Source organism: Micropterus dolomieu, linkage group LG16 (genome assembly GCF_021292245.1).
Source record: "Micropterus dolomieu isolate WLL.071019.BEF.003 ecotype Adirondacks linkage group LG16, ASM2129224v1, whole genome shotgun sequence".
NCBI classification, from domain to species: Eukaryota; Metazoa; Chordata; class Actinopteri; order Centrarchiformes; family Centrarchidae; genus Micropterus; species Micropterus dolomieu.
This window is the reverse complement of record NC_060165.1, coordinates 17,419,267-17,438,599: the sequence shown is the minus strand read 5'-3', so window position 1 is coordinate 17,438,599 and position 19,333 is coordinate 17,419,267. Positions and strand designations below refer to the sequence as shown.

The following is a 19,333-nucleotide window of genomic DNA, read 5'->3' as shown; positions in this document are numbered from 1 at the left end:
AGACAAATGCATAAGTATTGGATACTACACACCCAAATACACCAATTCAATCACAATAATAGCTAACAATAATAAAAAAGCCTACATTGTTGCTTTTCCTGCAAAATGTAATAGGCTATTGGCTATTTTAGTACCTATTCGTGAGACCTGTATTAAGACCTATAGGCTATTCTCCAGTTTTCTGTGCGCAAAAAGTAGGCTAAAGCAACACAAATAGGCTACAACATGTAAAAACGATCCCATCAGAAAGTCAATCCGGCATCTTTTGGGGCATTTCACACGTCTTCCCCCGCAGAGGCCTAGTTTCCATGGAATAATACGATAATAACACATCTTAACATGTTGAATATAAAAAAGCATGTAAATACAACAGGCGAAGCATTAATAAATTACTTTTAATTAATGACTTCCCTTTCCTTCAAATTCGCGTTTTTAGAGCAGAAAAACTACATTACCCATGATTCTGTGTGATTTGTGATTGGATAGTACCCGAAGCCCGTCATTTGACGTAATCTGAAGGCGCGCGCGAAACTCTGTGAGTTCCCTAGCTTGTATGTTTGTTTCCAACTTTTACTTACATTTTCACCGCATTTCAAGTTTGATAAAAATATAATTTTTAGTGTGAATATTTCCACAGTACCGTGTTGTGTTCACAGTAAATAGTTTCTTGCAGTGCTCTCGGTTTTGCTCGCATTTGGAGGTCGTTCCTCTCAAGTCCAGTCTTGGAAATGTGCTGTAACTGAATGTTAAGCTAACGTTAACCTTGCTTGTTTATAGCCGCATGTGACTAACCTCTTCACGGTGTAACATACCCGGTGTTGTGCTTGGTAGTACGAAGATGACAGCGCTGTTACAGCATCCAGGATATGAGGAGGAGAGGCTGCAGAGGGTCGCAGAGCAGCTGCCCTGCAGAGAGGTCCAGGCGGGGATGCTACTGTCGCTCATGGGGCAGGTAGGCTATTTATGTTAGGCTGGTGCAATGATGCTGATGGTGCTTTCAGTTGCATGAACTAAAGGTGTGTCTCCTGTTCAAGTACAATATACTTAGTAGCGCTCTTTTGCTCTGCACTCCTAGGCAGCAAACTTACTATCTTTGGGTAACTTACAGCGTTTTAATAGTAGTATTAATAATAATAGTTTTTTTGTATAGCACCTTTCATACAGCTCATAGTGCATTTCATGAAATTGTGTATAAACCATTTGGACGAAGAGCTGGCAAGCAATCATTTATTTCCGGTAAATCCCAGGGTAGGGTAATACAAATAAAATAAAATAAACATTTACTAAGTTTAAGTAAAATCAAGGCTTCGCTAAGAAGGTGTTAAAATGTAATACACAATGTAATGCAGCTAATTAAATGTGAGGTTTACTTTTTTGAAACATTTATTTATTAACAATGATTCCTTTTGAAATAAACTATTCAAAATGTTAATCAGTTATGTCTGTCCGTTTTGGATAAGAGTCTCAGTTAACAAATAAATATTTTTGTTTAATTTTTTGGCTTTAATAAGCGCTAGAAATCATCTCAAGATGAACAGTTACAGCCTAATGGAAATGTTTAACTTAAATTAACTAATTAATTTGTCAAGAAAATTGAGTGACTGTTTGACAGCTAAAAATGTCTCCATTCAAGGATGTTAGCATTATAGTTTATCACCTACAACAGTATTGGATTTAATTTGATCATAAAAGCCAGGTTGATGTTAGCAACACGGTAACAAAAGCCGATAGAGGTATAACTTGTTTGTTTAGATTGTTATAGATCATAAAGAAATGTCATAATCATACTAAGTGTCGTGGAAATCTGTTTCCTGGTGAGAGGTTGAGCAAATAATTGAGTTACAACAAACCGTTGTCTTTTAAGAATTTATTTAACAAAAGAGAATAAACAGAGAAGTACTACAACACAAATCAGCTGGACCAGAGGTTCTGTCTCCTAAGACAGTCACTAACGTCTGGCCCAGAGCAAAGGGCTGCATGATCATTTACACAGTCTGGGTTTCTATGTTTTGGGGAACAAAAGATCCTCTACCTGCTTTGACTGGTCCCAGCCAAAACAGGAGAGGAACAGAAAACAACTCCACATTCCTGACCTAAACCCTACACATGTGGACAGACTAGAATGATGAGAATAATAATAAAAGGAACAGGTTAAAGATTAAAACAATGTATAAGACATAATAATAATAATAATAATAATAATAATAATAATAAAAAAAAAATAGCACTATTATAAGTACTTGCACAAAAAATTATGAGTATAAGAAGAAAACAATTTTCTGCTGTCACACTAAGCAAAGGTCCTGAATTTTGTTCTTACAGCCACAGCAGTACAGCTATCCCTCGATCTTCATCTATGGTCATCGAGCTTCAGGGAAGAGTCATGTGATGCAAGTTTTGCTGAAGGAACTTGAGGTGAGAGAGAAAGAGACATTTGCTGCTGAAGTTCGGTGTCCCTGAATGGTATTCGTTTATGCAGATGTAGGGGTTAGGGGTTATCAAAATGACCCCACCGCCCACACTGCAGACAGACTACAAAAGTTTGTTACAGGACAAACCATTAATCAGGTTTGTGCCAGTGTCTGCTTAGCAGGAAAGAGTTTTTCTCACTGACTACTTTAAGCTTATATAAAACTTAAACAGATTCTGGCACGTCATTCATACAGAGCTCCCTTCAAAGACATTTCCAAGGACTAAGCACTCCTTAGTCAGCTTGATTGCATCAGTAAATGTTGATGTATTTCAGAGAAATATAATTTCTCAGTGCTCACAAAGCTTTGTGCGCAGTTTCAATTTCCCTTCTTGGTTTCACATGTATGGATAGAATTACAAGGTGTCTGAGTTAGAAAAAACCTTACCTATCTTTCTGCACACATTTTGTATGAATTAAAAAAATATCAGAGCTTTCCACATAGTAAATGATTCTTCCTATGCTTTGAGCTTTTACCCTCAGGGAGTCGTTATAGACAAGACAATATGGCATATAAAGTTCCTAACTAACTAAGGCTGCAACTATTATTATCATTATCCAACGAAGGTTAAAATCAAGGGCAACTGGACTTGGTTGAAGATACTGGAAGACGTTTCGTCCCTCATCCAAAGGACTTCTTCAGTTCTGACTATTATTATCATTATCAATTTCTTGATTATTTGTATTATTTAAGTGTAAGATGTTAAAAAAAGATGCTTTTTTTTTGACCAGCCAAACCTCAAGACTTTCAGTTTTTTATCATAAAAGATAAAGAAAACCAGCAAATCCAGCAAAAAAAGCTGGATGTTTGGCATTTCTGCATGAAAAATGGTCAAAATTGTTGCCATTTAATGTGTTTTTCAAGTGACTTATTGTTGCAGCTCTATAACTTAACTCATATTTGGTGTTCATTTAACATCCAATTGCTTTTATTATGTAACACTAAGTTGCAGCAGTGGAGAGCTGCGACAGGCAAAAGAGAGAACGTGTAACAATGTAAAGATGTGTACCGTCACGGATGTCAAACTGATTGTCTTTCTTCCTCCTCCTCCTCTGCAGCTGCCTCACACCACAGTCAGCTGTGTCGAGTGTGTCTCTGTTGCGTTGCTGTTTGAACAAGTGCTGCTGTCCTTCTTTGGCTGCGATGCTGCCTCGCTGCTCCCCCGCAGTCCCTCCCTGTCTGACTTTGTACGCATCTACAGACAGCAGTGCTCCCAGTCTCCTGCCAAGCAGACGCGATACATTGTGAGTGCCGTGCACTTTACGCCCAACCGGAAAATCACTCTTTACTTGGCACAGCAAAATACTAAAATCTGATAGCATGTCAAATTATTTATTGTTACGATGTGTCACTTAAATGTTTGTATGATAATATGATTAGTAGTGATAACATATGTAAATACCTTAGAACAAAGCCCCAGATGTATTAGCCTGAAGAAAATAAGGGTGCTTTTTCAGCCTGCACAGGAACAGGTTTAATCTAGTATTTCGGCTTCATAATTGTTTTATATTTGAAATTGAGCCTGCAGCATATAAAGCTGTAATTTGTTGTGTTAAAACATCCGTTCACAACCTGAAGTTTATTGAATATGGATGTTATATTTATATATATGTATATTCGTGTATTTTTCAGGTAATGGAAAAAGCCGAGCTTCTGAGAGACACTGATGCCAATCTCCTCCCTGCTCTCCTGCGTCTTCAGGAATTGGTGAGAAAGTGCAGAAAGCTCTTTGTGTTATCCACAAGTGTGAACCTCTGGGTCTAAAAAGGGAGGCTGATGCGAAAGTGCCTTAAGCCTGCATTCTTTTGAATAGCCAACAGGGGGCGACACCACTGGTTGCAAAAATAAGTCCAATTGTATATGAAAATAACCCTACTTTTTACTTTTTTCAGGGGAGGGTTGGGGGGCTTTTTAGCCTTTAATTGGATATAAAAGTCAAGGACAGATAGGAAATTCAGGAGACAGAGAGAGAGGACAAGTTTCTACAATGGCGGCCTGTCAGGTGTAGCAATGCGTATCCCTCCCCGGCTAAATAACTTATAAATCACTTCTGGTTCCAAAATAAAATGCCAACGGCCAATGTGCCAAACTCAAAGCTTCAAAACGGTAGGTCCCATGCATCCACTTCTTATATACACTCTATAGATATCCATCAAACGAGCCGCTTTATTGTTGTTGTACTGTGTGGATGATGAAGAAGTACAGAACGAGCTGCTTTTCTACTGAGGGACCTTGAGCTGAGTGTGTGGAGCTCTTCCATAATATTGTTTAGAAGGAAGGATGGCAGCGACACTCAGCATTTTAATAAAAGGCAAAGACGTCTGTGAATATTTGTGTTTTATTCCTGTGACAGCTAATTGTTTTCTGGTGGATTGTGAGTGTTAAGAGGAGTCTGTTTGTTCTGGGGCTGAAACATGTCATGGATTAAATCGATTACTAAAATGCATGTACGCAAATTCTTTGCATGATGCTTCGTTTAATACATACAACTATATAGCACACTGTTTTGCAGGGACATTTATAACTGTCGCTTAAGCTGTGAACACGAGGTGATTATGGGGACGCTGTTTAGAAAGTGGAGGAAGAGAGAGAAAATAGCCAGGGACAAAGAAGAAAGTGTCCCAAGTATGGGATTATTTCAAGCAAAAAGAAAACAGTAAATGTTACAGTCCGTCCACTGTAAGACGAAACTTATGTCCCCTCGGCAACAGCACGACGGCATCTGATCAGAAAGCACCCGTTGTTCTGCCAGCGGACCACAGACAAGGCAACTTTAGCATTTGAAACTGATCATGATTGATTGTTGAGTTGAAGGCTAGCCAAGGTAAGCCGCAGTCCTCAGCTGAAAATGTGCACACGTGCATTTGTTGTTCCCCTTTTTGGGCCGTGAGTTGTAACCTCAGTCAGGAGTTAACTGGGTGTCGGGGAGCTGCACCTTTTTACTCCCCTCCAGCTCTCTCTGTAGCTCAGACAATCCCTGCTACCTGCATGTGCTAATCCATCCTTTCACCCATATTTGTTGTCTTTATAATTGCCATCTTTATAGTAACAAACAACAGCTGTTTTGTGCACAGGATTGGTCATTTCCTGTTTTTACATTTCACGTATGTTTTCTTGACAAAACGTGGTTTGGAGACCTGCGTCAGGTGACACAGCCGCTGTCAGCTCGTGTAGTGTGTGACCCTCTGTCACCGATCAGTCATGTAGTGTGAACGCCACAACAACTTCAAGACTCCCGTCGACGGGCAAGTTGTGTTGTGTGAACGGCACGGCCATCGGCCGACGCTGAAAGTCGTGTAGTCTGCACGAGCCTTTAGTATAACTTGTATAGCTCTCGGGTGATGTTTGTATTTGTAAAGCAGTTGTCTGGTTGTCTGATGTTTGCTGTATGACACACTATGAATTTCCGAAAGGACCAATAAATTTCAACGATAAACGTGCACAGCTGATCCCGTTGGTGGGGGGGGCCGCCTCCAAGCAAAAGTACTTCTTAAACGACGCATTGATGAATCGTTTAAAATAATCTATAGAAGTTAGAATAGAATTTTAGAGAAATGTTTTTGCTTAATTTTTGCTTAATAAATCAAAATTGTTGCATATTCATTTAGATTGATGATTGACTTTTCAATTTAGCACTAATAAAATACACAAAACATTAGATATAAACATATAAAACACATACATTCAAGGAGGTAGCAGTGTCTGTAGCCATGAGATGGACTCTCATTGACCTTTTTTACATTAGTGTTGAGTCCAATTGTTTTAAAATACCTGTTATATAACATTTGTACCTTCAGGTTGAGGACAATGTTACTATCATCCTGCTCAGTGAAATCGTCTGGGACCAGTATAGGCCAAACACCGGCTGTTTCGAGCCCCTTCTGCTCCATTTCCCAGACTACAGTAAAGGTATAATCATCCACACACGCTACATCAGCCAGAGCTGAGAATACCTCCCACCACACTGCATAAAAATGACGCACACTTGGCGGATGCAGTGTTAGATTTGTACCTGTGATTTTGTTCTAACACTTTATTCAGCGACTGTAGAGAAATATTGCGTTATAAAATGCCACTGTATAAATTCAGCACTTGGAGGGGGTGAATCATTGCACTTGAGAAGTGAGAAAATCTTATTGCTTTTTATCTTTTTGCATTTGGTTTTGAGTATAGTGACAGTGGTTTTCTGTGTGTCTGTCCCTCTGTCCGTTCATCTATTTGCAGGTGAGCTGCAGCAGATTTTGTCTCAGGACAGACATCCGTCATATTCGGCTGAGTTTTACTCCTCCTACATCAACATCCTGCTGGGAGTCTTTTACTCGGTCTGCCGGGACCTCAGAGAGCTGCGACACCTGGTCAGACACACACACACTCTTAAGTCAGTGAAGATATTTCATTGTTTTGATTTTCTTTCAGTCTTTCATCATTGATTTCGCCATTTTCTCTTTTCAACTAGGCTGCCCTCAACTTCTCAAAGTTCTGTGAGCCGTTGGCAGAAGGAAACGGTAAAGCACAAAGAGGTGTATTTATTCATCTGACAGCTGATCAATATTTAAAGATACCTTATGTTACCCTTTTATTTGGGTTCATTTGAAGAAGGTTCCTTTTATCATGTTGAGACGCTCTTCAGCTATTTCAACTTTTCTGTATTTTTTTTCTTTAAAGCTGTAATAATACTTTTCTTTGGCCACTTGTGGGAAGCAGAACAAGCAGTAAACACAACACTGACAACACATAAAGTCATTGTGGTAAATGTGTTGTTTGTCTATACCCACATCCAAAAGACATTTAGCATTATTAGCATTCAGTTGTCTTTGTGTCCACTTGACAACTACAAAGCCAGAATTATGTTGAATGTAGAAACCTACGGCAAAGGTTTAGATTTATAGTTCAGTGTAGGATTTTTTTCATTCACTGTGATAAAAAGTCGTGAAAATGAGACGATAACTGGGCCCTTTTCAACATTCTTCGCTCTGAACAATGTATACCAGCATCCTAAACTTGTAGGATAAAACACAAGTTGGCCAATCACAGTTTTTGCCTTCCTCACAGACTGTCTCCAGCATGTAGTTACGTATTTGAAGAGGTGCACGTCTGCTACAGCATAGCTTTAGAGCCTACACAAAGCCGCTGTAGCTACAGCAAAACCCATAAATGCAGAAGTCTAAAAATCACTTATCTTATAGGTTTGTTTTGGGTTCCTCTTTGGTCTAGTGTGACAAAAATATCTGGATCTTTAGCCTCTAGGTGTTCGACTGTCTTCTGCAGGTCGTTAACATAGTCTGTGTGCTATTTGGTGCTGTGCAGGTAGTGTACTGTTGATTTATTAGAGAAAACAACTGCCTGATGATGAAGCTAAAAACTACTGAGCAGTCATTTGAACTGCAGCTGCCGTTATTTTTTCATAGTTATCGTGTTGTTATTCTTTGCCTTCCTAATTACATCCCATCTCTTTACAAGAAAAGTTGGACTCATTATTACATTATATCTGCTTTTTCAATGATGTTGCTCTATTTTGTATTTTCAGTGAAAGAGACTGACACACACAAGCTGTGGAGAAACATTGAGCCTCATTTGAAAAAAGCCATGCGGACTGTTTACCTGCGAGAAGTGTCGAGGTCTGTGTTCTTTACCTCAGTCTTCTCATGAACCTTGTCAACGACTCATTCTAGTAATTCTGCTCAATACTGATGCTGTGGTTTCTTTTCATCATTGTGTGTCTTCTCTTTTTTTTCTGTTCAGTGTTCAGTGGGAGCAGATGCAGCAAATGGAGGAGAAGGAGACCGGAGCCTTGAGAGGTACAAACACACACTGAGCAGTGTTGCACTTAATGACGTAACAGGATTGCAGAGCAGATGTTAAACTGTGAAACTGCTGATCGGGTGCAGCGACACTGTGGATTCATGCTGAAATTGTGATAACAGCATGTTAGTTCATTGCACCAAAAATAAATCACAATACATTATCACCAAATCGTGGGTTGCACTGAGCATTATGCATTAATGACGTACTGTGCCTTCTTTAGTTTTACAGGTACACTCGACAAAGCACATCTGACTCTTTGCCTTTGCTTCTTGTAAGGTTTATCTGCTCACACTCATGTTGAGCTGCCTTATTACTCCAAGTTCCTGTTGATTGCTGCCTACCTGGCATCCTACAACCCTGCCCGCACAGATAAACGCTTCTTTCTAAAGGTAGAGGAATTTTATCTTAAGAGATATACACCAGAGAATCTCCTGTTGAAATTATGCTCCTGTAGTTTTTTCTTATCTGACTCAAGCGTCTTAGGACAGAGGGGTTTGTATGTTTTACATATTTGAAAGCCCTTTGAGGCAAATTGGTAGTTTGTGATTCATACTAATTAAATTGTCTTGTCTTGTGGGAATTAATGAGTTTGATGTCCCTGTTTCCTCCCAACAGCACCACGGTAAAATAAGAAAAACTAATTTCTTGAAGAAAAATGAAAAGGTAATCATCTAAACATAACACTGGCTTTTAGATATAGTTTTAAATATAACCCGATATATGTATATATATATAATATAAAAAGATGATCTCTTTTCTAGACAAGTAACCATCTTCTGGGGCCAAAACCCTTCCCTCTGGATCGCCTGCTTGCCATTTTCTACAGCGTGGTGGACAGCAGAGTCGCTCCTACTGCCAGCATCTTCTCCCAGGTCCGTGTCCATTTGGCTGCTGCAGTCACATTTAGTCACTTCACATTTGAATTTTTGCATGGTTTTTATGTCTCTGTGCTGGCAGCAGCCATGGCCTGAGGCATTATGTTTTCGTTTTTCTGTGCGTACGTCCATCCCATTCTTGTGAACGTGATATCTCAGGAACACCATGAGGGAAGTTCTTCAGATTTGGCACAAATGTTCACCTGGACTCTGGACTTGGTGGTCAAAGGTCAACTTCACTGTGACGACATAATGTCCCTGAAAAACACCTTTTTAGCCATTATTCATCACTATAACTCAGCAACAGAAGGGGAGATGTGGCTGTATTTCATAGTTGGTCGGACACTGATTTGGTGACACTTGACTAAAGGTCATTGTGACCTAAAAATAGTTTTTTAGCAATAACATTGTGATGTCAGCCATTGGCGATGGACAATGGCATCGTCTATCAGCCTAACTCTATTAGAGTCAGGCTGATGGACAATGGCATAATATAAAATTATAGTCTGGACAGACATGAATGTAAACTGCAACTTGACCGGTTGGCAGGGGCACACAACTGTGGTAATTTCACAATTTCACACACAAAAAATATAAAAATGAAACACAAGAAACGGTGTTCATATGACTGAATTGTTCACATTTAGTGACTGTTGCTTGTACATTGATTCTAGTTTGCAATTTTTTGATTAGCATGAGACTTTGTACAGACATCAAATTTCCCAGAGGATAAATCATACTGACTTTGGTGATCTCCTGACTTTTACTGTAGTTTATACTCAAACTATTAAATGATTTGCCATTCAATCTGGTGATCTGTAATAACTTTGCTGATCCTCTAAATCCTTTGCATTCGCCTGTTTTGACAGAATTTGACAAATTTACTTCTGGAGGCCTTCGTCTGTAGATGGTCTGTGATGACCACATTAGTAAAATAAAGATACACATGTTTGTCAGCAGAACATTAAACTTGTCCATCCAAAATAATAGTAGTTTAATTAACCTCATTAAGTTTACATGCTGCTTGTCTTTTTTAACCATTTGGTAAACTGAGCTCTGTAATGGTTTAATTTTGCCCTTCATTTAGTTCTGCAGTTCTCTAGGATTGTGACTCCCAAAGTTAACTGTTGGAAGTCTCATGGGTCTGTAGTGGCGCCTAGAGAACATCGAAAATTATTTAATTTCATGCTTTTTTTGCAGATAAGCAAATGAAAGAGAATGTGCAATATAATAATCAGAGGATTTTAAATTATGAATTTTCCCATTTCTAGGTGCAAATGGTACACAATTTTATGTTAAATCAAGCTGAATGACCACAGTGTCTCAGATGAGTTTTCAACCCATATGGTCATGAGTTTCGGGATCCGTGGCCAAATGCAGATCTATTAATGGCCCTGGCCATGAAATGGTTTTAGGAAATTAGGCTCGACCCATATCTGTGTGCAACTGGCTCTCATCATTTAGTGCCTCTGTATCAAAGTGTGGAAAAACTGTGTTTAACGAAGTGGAACAGTCATTTCACTTTCCCCTCTATTCCCCATTTAGATCTCCTCCCTGGTGACCTTACAGCTGTTGACCCAGGTCAGTCATGACGACCAGCTCGATGCCCCAAAGTACAAATGTGCCGTGTCTATGGACTTCATCTGTGCTATATCCAGGTGTGTGTGCATGTCTGTTAATACTCATGACTGAGACTGACAGCAGAATTATTCAAGGAAATTGTGTGATTTGTCTTCCAGAACGGTGAATTTTGAAATTATCAAGTACCTGTACGACTTCCTGTGAGCCTGCTGTGAACAAAGGAGAGATGACACGGTGACAGTAACACAAAAGGGGGATTTATACACTTAAGGACCAGCGTTTGGCAAACTGAGGAGCTCAGACTATTGTTTGCAATTTTGTGGTGGAAAATTAATCCAATTATGTTGCTGCCCCCTTGTGTTTTAAAGTCTTTGTGCCTCAGAATGTGAAAAATACAGGACTGTTCATGTTAAATATTTGAATTTGTATAAATTACATGCCATAAGTTTGTGTTATTAAAAGAAAATTTTCAGATAACCTTACTGTAGAGATTTATTTTCTTTTTTATTATAACACAAAGAGAGACACTAAAGTTCATCTTGACAGAGCGACCTTGGCAGCATTCAGGTGAATTGATATCACTTCCACAATGTGTCACCTTTTGTTTACTTGTATTAAAATACACAAATGTTTATGAAGTTATCTGAAAACAATAAGTCTGCTTAAACATAATGAATGACAATATAGTAAAACAGTTGTAATAAAATTACTTCATAGGAGAAGTTATAATGTTCACACATATTCTCATATCCGTTTGTTATAAGCCATGTATTAGTATATTATTTATATACTATTTACATTTACATATTATTTATAAATGTTAAATAGAGGGACTTACAGTTAAGTGTTACAGAAACAAGTCAGCCGTTGAAAGAGCTGTCTCATTAACTGGTCTGTGTTTAGGAGATGATAAAATTCACCTTTAAAACTCTAAATTCTTTTGCAGTCAATCAACTCAAGCCAAAATCCAGCCATAATTTGACTTACTGCACTGCACAGTGTGTAAGGTGCTGTATGTCAAGATAAGGTACACTGGCTTTTTGATGATAGCAGGGTTTGTACGAATGTTTCTCTATGTCATGACGTTACCTCAGACTTTAACATTAATTAGGAATTAGGAATTTGTTCCTGTGGATCCTAGACTAATGCAGATGGGAAGTGTACCTCTGAAAGGTTTTTATGGCTACCACAAGTCTGAAGTGAAGCTGGTTGTTGTGTTCAAGCTAGAATCAATACCTGCAACACACTTAGATCCAGTACATTTAATACAGATATTACATTACACACAGTAGACTTAAATTGTTCATTTTTATTGTACAAATAAGCAAAAGCTGAAAAAACACTTACTGCCATCTTCCAACAGAAGGCACCAGTCAAACATCGCCAACAAACAAGAAACGGTGAACTATATCTGTATTTATGCTGAACAGGCAGCAGATCACACAGCCAAAGAAACACCCACTCACAAAGTTGCTAAAAAACCTCAAGCCAGTGTTTTGTCTTTTGCTTCAATTTGAATTTTTTCAAAAGGTAAAAAAAATGTTAAAAACATTTTTTAAAAAAGGTAAACATTAGAAAATTGTATCTGCACCCTACTTGTTCCTGTATTACAGATTTAACTTCAAATTAGCATAGATTTTAAGCACACTGTGGAGTCATAACCTCCTCCCGTAAACCCCACAGGCAAGAACGGGTAAACAGAAAGTTGAGTAATTTGATGCAGAGGAACTCAGACCAAGGAGAAAAAAAAAGACTGGGAAAGCATTGAGTGCATATAATTGCCACTCTACTTCACTATCTCCCTCTTTTATTCCTCTGGGTATCTGTGGGTAGGTGGACTGTCTGAGAGATCATCCCTATGCCAAGGTGCCCTTGGGAGAGCTCAGCAGCATTAAACAAATACAATGACCAGTTTGCAAAGGTTGACTGAGTCATCCAAATGCATTGAAAGTGCATGTGTGTCTCTCTTTCAGAGATTAAAAATAAGAAATGTCAGTGTTTGCGGTACACTGGCATTATATTAAACTGGATTTAATCTCAATAGAAATCTTAGTCTATAAATTACTTTTTTTACCAGAGGCAACACTGAGCTCATGGTTTATATCATGAATGAGGATGAGGCAGTCGGCTGGGCAGGTCCTAAACGCTGTGCCTCCTGTTGTGGATCATGGCAACAATGTGGCTGAGGTCCAGACTTTTCATCATCACCTCCATGAAATCCTCATCAGTGCGAGCACCGGCCACAAACTCTTCCAAGGAAAGCTCGCCTGTTGAGGGGGAAAGATTGTATTTAAAGACATAAAAGTATGCATTTTTTCTTATAAAGTCAGGCTAATGTAGATTTAGCACTGCGGACTCATTTTGGACTAAAATGGAGTGAAATGAAAAATACTTTTTCCAAATTCTAATCCTGTGTCGCTGTGTATTATATTGGTCATTTATCTCTTGCTACATGCTAAATATGTGTGAAATATTTTTTTTGAGTATTTCTACAATCTTAAAAATACATCTTTTTCCTCCTCCTGTAAAACACAAATATTTGACTCATCTTGTATTTGGGCATGGTTTCATAAATGTGTCCCATCAGATGTGATTTTGGGTGACTAGCTAACCTACTCATTGTATAAAATAACACTTGATCGTTAGCTAGTGTGTAGCTAACAGACACTTTGTGTACATTTTCAAAACATGAGGTCCAATTTACTCATTTAACCCTCCTCCTCCTCCTGAGAAAATAAGCTGGGAGGTGTGGTTATCCAATCACATCTGTAGGATTTTATTTAAATCACTATTGTAAGTAAACCCAGCCCACATATTTTGTTACTGAAGTTAAAGACACTCTAAATTTCATTTCACTGTAACTTTTTTTTAATCAAAAGTGATGCAGCAGAACCAAAAATATTGTTTTACTTCTCGCATTCTAGGGATTCAGGTGTTTCATGCTAGCAGCAGCTAAACAGAGCCTCGAGGTGCTAGCCTTTTTTCTGACTACACACCTTCAGATTTTCAAACTTGTGGTTTTCTGTCACAGCTGACCTTTATCAGAACTTACGCACAATTTCACGCAGCTCCCTTTGGAGCCACAAAAGGCTTAAAACCTGAAAACAAACTTTGATGTGTAAAATCAGTGGAGGTTTTACATGTTGAATTAGCATATTTTGTAAATGGTTTAAGGAATGTTATTGTGTTCAGCTGCCACCTACAGTATATCTTGTTATTATACTTGTTGTGTTTCCTGGCTGACGACAGCACTGGAGCTGATGAATGTCTAAACACTGTCCACCCACGATCGATTTCTTCCTAAATCTTCGTCACTGGATGTACAGTGCCAGAAAAAAACTCACCATCTCCATTTATATCAATTCTGTCAAACACTCGGTTAGTGAACTCCTCAGCAGATAAGTCCTGATTTTCATTTCCATTGATTGCACGGATGGCCTGCAAGGAACAGAATAAACTCAGTATATCATGTTGAGGCAAGGACTTGCTATAAAATCCAGTGTTGCAGGTGCATGATATACTCTACCTTTATGATGTTAAGGAGCTCATGTCGGTCAATGCAGCCGTTGCCATCCACATCATAAAGTTTGAAATACCAGCGCAGCTTGTGCTCCATCTTTCCTCGCATCACCAGACTGAGCGCGGCCACATATTCCATGAAGTCTATGTAGCCGTCCTGCAAAAACAAGCAGGCAGATGAGACTTGTGCTCTCTACTCACACAGGAGTGCTTTGTCAAAACAGTGTCAAACATCATTCAGTTATTATGCATGACCATCTACTTATTATGAAACTATTTTCAGCCTTTCAAAGTGATAAAGCAGTTGCTCAGCTGAAAGAGATCTCCTTCATCTCAACTCCAAAAGCTATCTGCGAGAGTTGAAGCGTGCCAGGACAGAGGATTATCTCCAGGGACAGTCTGAACACAGGCAACAATCTTGGCATGAAATCATTGTCTCACAGATAATCTGACAGTTTAAATCATGCACAAAGATTACCACAGCCTTTTGTGAGCTGATGGGGAGACTAAATATAGACCTGCAGCTTCTCAGACAGTCACCTCCTGTGATGACCCTGTCGCACACTTGCAGACGCTCTTAATTAAACTGTGAGGGTCAAAATGGTTTGCAGGCTTGTTGCTGGGAGGTCACTGCACTGCTTGTATGTTTGAGTGAATGTGTGTCCCCAAATGATAAAGATGTTTTTCACTTTGGGTAGCATGTTCCATGTTTTAAAAACTTTTCTACTCTAGCCCTAACAAAGACTTCAAAAGTACAAGCAGCAGATATTACTCAAGCATTTTTTTTATCGCTTTTAGAATTAGTTTAGATCAACCAAAATTAATTGCTAAATTTGGATTATAAAGTAATTGTTGAAGTATTTTTTTCAGGCAAAATTTGCTAGTTCCAGCACCTCAAACATGAGGATTTTAAACCTAGTAACTTATCAAAGCTATAGCGTATAATATACAGTAAAACGTCAATTAAAAGCCTAGTCCCAATTAGACACAGGTCTCAATGAAAAGCCTGGTCTGACTTTTATAGAAGTTCTTTGGATGTATAAAACCTCTTGAAGCCCACCAGGTCACCTACTTGAGAAGATGCTTAGATTGTGCATACCGATATAATTGTTTAATATTTTGTCAATATGGACATGCTACACATTGTTAGTTGAGTTAGATTCTCCACATTTCAATTGCTTAGTTCATTTTAAGGAAACAACGAGCACTAAAGTCTAATTCATTCAGATTTACCGGCATGGTAAAGGAATTAAAGGCCTGTCTCAAATACAGGCAGGTTGAGTTCAGTGATTTAAGCAAATAAAAACTTGGGCAATTAATTAATGTTTTACGGTATTTTAGTTTTGGACTGGTTGAAAAGACAGTTCAAATTATAGATGTCACCATGGGCTGTGATGGGCATTTTTCGCTATGTTTACATTATATGTAGTAGAGTAAATCATTAATCAATTACTAGTTGCAACCCTAATATTCTTTCCAAAATATTGCCTCTTAAAGGTTGCATATTACTTTTTATTCATGGTTGTATTTAGTTTATGAAGCAAAAATGCCACAAATCTGTTTCCAGCTTCTCCAATGTGGGAATTTAATTTTTGTTTTATATCATTTTTGGTTGTAATTATCATTAGTTGCAGCCTTATTTGTAAACATACTTATAAATAAGTTATAAAATTGTAAAAAAAACAAAACAAACAAACAATAAAAGCACAATAAAAACATGTTTTATGGAGAGATAATACTTTTTAATGATGTTTGACTCAAATAAAAGTGTGTTTCTAGTATGTTTCTGAACACCATAGCTGGGTAATGAACAAAAGTACTAAGTAAGCATCTCAAATTAGTTATAGGACTCTTTCTTTACTTTAAGAGAGTAATGTAAACAATTTGATGATGGAAGTGCTTATATGTTTAAGGGAAAACAGCCAGCTAACAGAATCCCACATTGATGAGTTTACCTTTAAATGTGAGACATTATTAAAAGAAAGAAATACCTGCCGATTGACCTGATGTACAATATTATTTATGTTATAAAAATAATTAGTTACAATTTGAGAACCCAGAGGAAAACATTAAAGAACTGGACAAAAAATCTTCTTCTATTGTGTATGTATGTATCTTATTCTGTGCGTTTAATTATAATCCCCATTTTTGTCTTTGTGTTCACACGGTGTTCGTGTTGTTTCTTATGTTCTTTCTCTTTAAAAGGCAATACAAATTGCAAAACATGACACAGACTAGAAATCTCAGAACACTCACTACCACCTTCAAGAAGTTCCTCTCTCTGCAGTCAAAGTGTAAACCCTCTTGTATTTAACTTTGTAGTTTAAAGAAAATGCAGCATCTTACCTTGTTCATGTCAAACGTGCGGAACATCTGCTCTATGTAGGCGTTGGCCTCGGGGTCCAACCCTCGCAGCCCGAAGAACTGCTTGAACTCGTGCAGGGTGAGCTGACCCGAGGGGCACTCGGTCATGAACTTCTTGTACCAGAGGTGCATCTCCACCGCCTGCAGGTCGTCCACGGTGCATCCTGTTGAGTTACCCATGTCTTTCTGACACCTGAGTGTGTGTAGGAGGCAAGACAGCTGGAGCCTTTTGCAGCTGGTGCACAAACCTCTCAGCCCGATTGGTCTACTGTGAAGCGGAGGTTATTCCTCTTCACAGTCACACAACAATGGGACTTAGGGTGAGAGGAGCTGCTGGTTGGGGCCTTTTGTAGCTGTCTGTGTTTGAGGATGAGGCAGTCCCACTCCCCTCTTGTGTCCTCCTTTGGTCTAATCACTAGCTGTAATCCATGCAGACATGTAGATGATCGGCTTAATCAGTCCATTAGAGGGGTAGGATGACAGTCCCGTTTCCGTCCACCTTTACATCAAGAACTGCTGACAAACACAATACAGCTTTCATCCCTCACGTGGAGACACGGGACATCCATCACAGTCATGCTCCTGAGCTGATGGGATACACTTAACTCAGCATGTGCTCAGGTCTTTTACTTAAATAAAAGTACCAAAACAACAATGTAGAAATACTCAATATATATTATATATCAGTTAAATGTACTTATAGTATCAAAAGAAAAAAGTTCTTGTTACATAACAAAATGTCCATCAATGATAATATATATTATTAGATTCTTAAAGGTTGTGTTGTGCAAAAAGCACTTTTTCATGGCTTTTCAACACTACTCTGTGTCCCCAGTGTGCCCAAAGTGAGAATGAGAAGATGAGAGAAAGACTGTCCTGTCTTTTTTTCTTGCTTCACCTTTCAGAAAATCTCTGTTCCAAAATGCCTCCGTGTGATGTCCCACGGGGCTTTGTTGACCAGAGCACCACCTCCATCTCGTGACCTTCCCCGCCCCCAGAATACCTAGTGAATTGTCTATTTTCGCTGTCACCATCTTCCCCCACCATCTGAGGATGTGAAGACCCGGTGGATTAACTTTACAGTTTCATCAATGTTGAATCATTGGTCAGAAAAAACAAGCAATTTGAAGATGTCACCTTGGACTTTGGAAAACTGTGACGGACAGTCCATATATAGATATTAAAAGAATAATAAAATCATCTAAAAAAAGAGCTCTATTTGTGTTTGATTCTGCAAATAAACAAAACATCATTTGGTACATAATTTTATTTGGATACCACTGTTTAAAGCCAAAAAGGCAGGAGCCACAGCTGATTGGTATAGTCACTTAAACATTAGAGTTTGAGTAAGTGAAATTAATATAACACAGGAGAAAGCTTTCTGATCTCCCAGAAACAAGGACATTAATTCTGCAACCATGTCTAAGTGCTTATATGTGAGATTAAATCTCACTTCCTAAATGTGGCCCCTTTGTTTTTATTACAGTATCTCATAGTCACATTTGAAAGCATTATTGTATTAGTTGTGTTCAGCAGCTATGAGTGTGGTTAATGGGCATTCTTACAACTCGTTAACATGTTATATGTAATAAAAAAGACAAATAACACAGATATATACATGTCAGTGCTTCAACTGAAGTCTAAATGTGCAAACAAATTAAAATATTATGCATGAGTACAAAAGTAAAAATAAAACCTTCACTGGTAAATGCAGTTGTGGGGTCATTTTAAAGCAACATTTCACAAATCAAATTTCCAGGACATGTAAAAAACTCAAATTAGTTGCCTCTGAAGTACATTCAGCAGTAGTGTTAGTGTTTCTTTCTGGCCATAAAAACTTGTACAACGGACGTATACGTTTCAGTCTATCACAGGAAAACCACAAGAAGCAGCATCTCCACAGGTAACTGGTGTAGCCAGTGTGGTAGAACATTGTTCATTGCATGAGTTTAATTCATGCAATGCCGGTTTACATTATGTTAGAGCAAAATGAAATATTATGTTTATGTTTCAGGCAGGCACAGATGTTAAAAAACAAATTTGCCTGTAGTGCAGTAATGTAATATGTTAAAGGCATACAGTCTGTATGCTTCCAACGTATTTGACTGTAGTTTGCATTACCCTGCAACACATTTGCATTAACAGTCGTATCAGCAAGTATAAATGATGAGTGGCAATCAGGTTTTCCCCCACTGTGTATGACAAATAGCCTGAAATATAGTTTCCTATGTTTTGGAAGAGCTTTTCCTGACAATAACAAAACATGGAATACAACATTATAACTACATATACAAATATGACACTATTAAGACAAATATGTTATGTTTTAAGAGCTTAAAAAAGTAAAAAGCTATAATGTTTCTGACTTCAGTAAGGCCTCATTTTCCTTCTTCATCCAGCAGCATTTTTTCATATTTCCAAAAGTTCACTCCTTCAGCTTCAGTTGCATTCTTTGTTGTTGTCTTAATTTGGCTTCCTGTCTAGACAACACTGTTGGACAGTCATAAGATACTTGAAGTCAATGTGGTTCCATGTCAGAGCTCGGGCAGATCTCTCTGGCGGCCCCACCACTTTTACTTTTTCCCCAGTGCAGATGTCTGTAGATGGAGTCAAACACTGACACTGTGTAGCGTGCAAACAGGGTGGTCCACTTCACTGCATCCACCATCCACTCCACACTGCGCCCCACGAAGGCCACAAACACTGTGGCATAGTGAG

The 19,333-nt window shown here is 38.5% G+C and overlaps 2 protein-coding genes across 5 annotated transcripts; one reads left to right on the top strand and one right to left on the bottom strand.

Moving 5' to 3' along the window:
- Window positions 1-489: 489 nt before the first annotated feature.
- On the top strand, window positions 490-11,209 carry orc5 (origin recognition complex, subunit 5). 4 transcript variants are annotated; one of them, XM_046072477.1, is made up of 15 exons: window positions 490-535; window positions 778-952; window positions 2,323-2,415; window positions 3,530-3,715; window positions 4,104-4,178; window positions 6,269-6,380; window positions 6,696-6,826; window positions 6,928-6,976; window positions 7,999-8,089; window positions 8,214-8,269; window positions 8,553-8,665; window positions 8,892-8,939; window positions 9,038-9,148; window positions 10,697-10,809; window positions 10,891-11,209. In XM_046072477.1, exons 2-15 carry the CDS (start codon window positions 839-841, stop codon window positions 10,934-10,936), a joined length of 1,338 nt encoding a protein of 445 aa, XP_045928433.1. In that variant the 5' UTR covers window positions 490-535; window positions 778-838; the 3' UTR covers window positions 10,937-11,209. The 4 variants fall into 4 exon arrangements, with proteins under 4 accessions (XP_045928433.1, XP_045928436.1, XP_045928437.1 ...); XM_046072480.1 differs by having other exon boundaries at window positions 505-535; window positions 832-952; XM_046072481.1 differs by having other exon boundaries at window positions 533-551; window positions 832-952.
- Window positions 11,210-12,055: 846 nt separating this feature from the next.
- On the bottom strand, window positions 12,056-16,861 carry guca1a (guanylate cyclase activator 1A). Its single transcript, XM_046072254.1, has 4 exons — window positions 16,598-16,861; window positions 14,259-14,408; window positions 14,077-14,170; window positions 12,056-12,999 (listed from the first exon to the last, which is right to left on the bottom strand). Exons 1-4 carry the CDS (start codon window positions 16,793-16,795, stop codon window positions 12,872-12,874), a joined length of 570 nt encoding a protein of 189 aa, XP_045928210.1. The 5' UTR covers window positions 16,796-16,861; the 3' UTR covers window positions 12,056-12,871.
- Window positions 16,862-19,333: the final 2,472 nt, after the last annotated feature.

Coding starts and splice junctions, on each gene's coding strand:
- orc5 (XM_046072477.1), top strand. CDS start 839: ATGACAGCGCTGTTACAGCATCCAGGATATGAGGAGGAGAGGCTGCAG. Junction 6,827..6,927: donor TCAGAGAGCTGCGACACCTG/GTCAGACACACA, acceptor CTTTTCAACTAG/GCTGCCCTCAACTTCTCAAA. Junction 8,666..8,891: donor ATAAACGCTTCTTTCTAAAG/GTAGAGGAATTT, acceptor TCCTCCCAACAG/CACCACGGTAAAATAAGAAA.
- guca1a (XM_046072254.1), bottom strand. CDS start 16,795: ATGGGTAACTCAACAGGATGCACCGTGGACGACCTGCAGGCGGTGGAG. Junction 14,409..16,597: donor GCACGTTTGACATGAACAAG/GTAAGATGCTGC, acceptor TTGTTTTTGCAG/GACGGCTACATAGACTTCAT. Junction 13,000..14,076: donor AATTGATATAAATGGAGATG/GTGAGTTTTTTT, acceptor CCCCCTCAACAG/GCGAGCTTTCCTTGGAAGAG.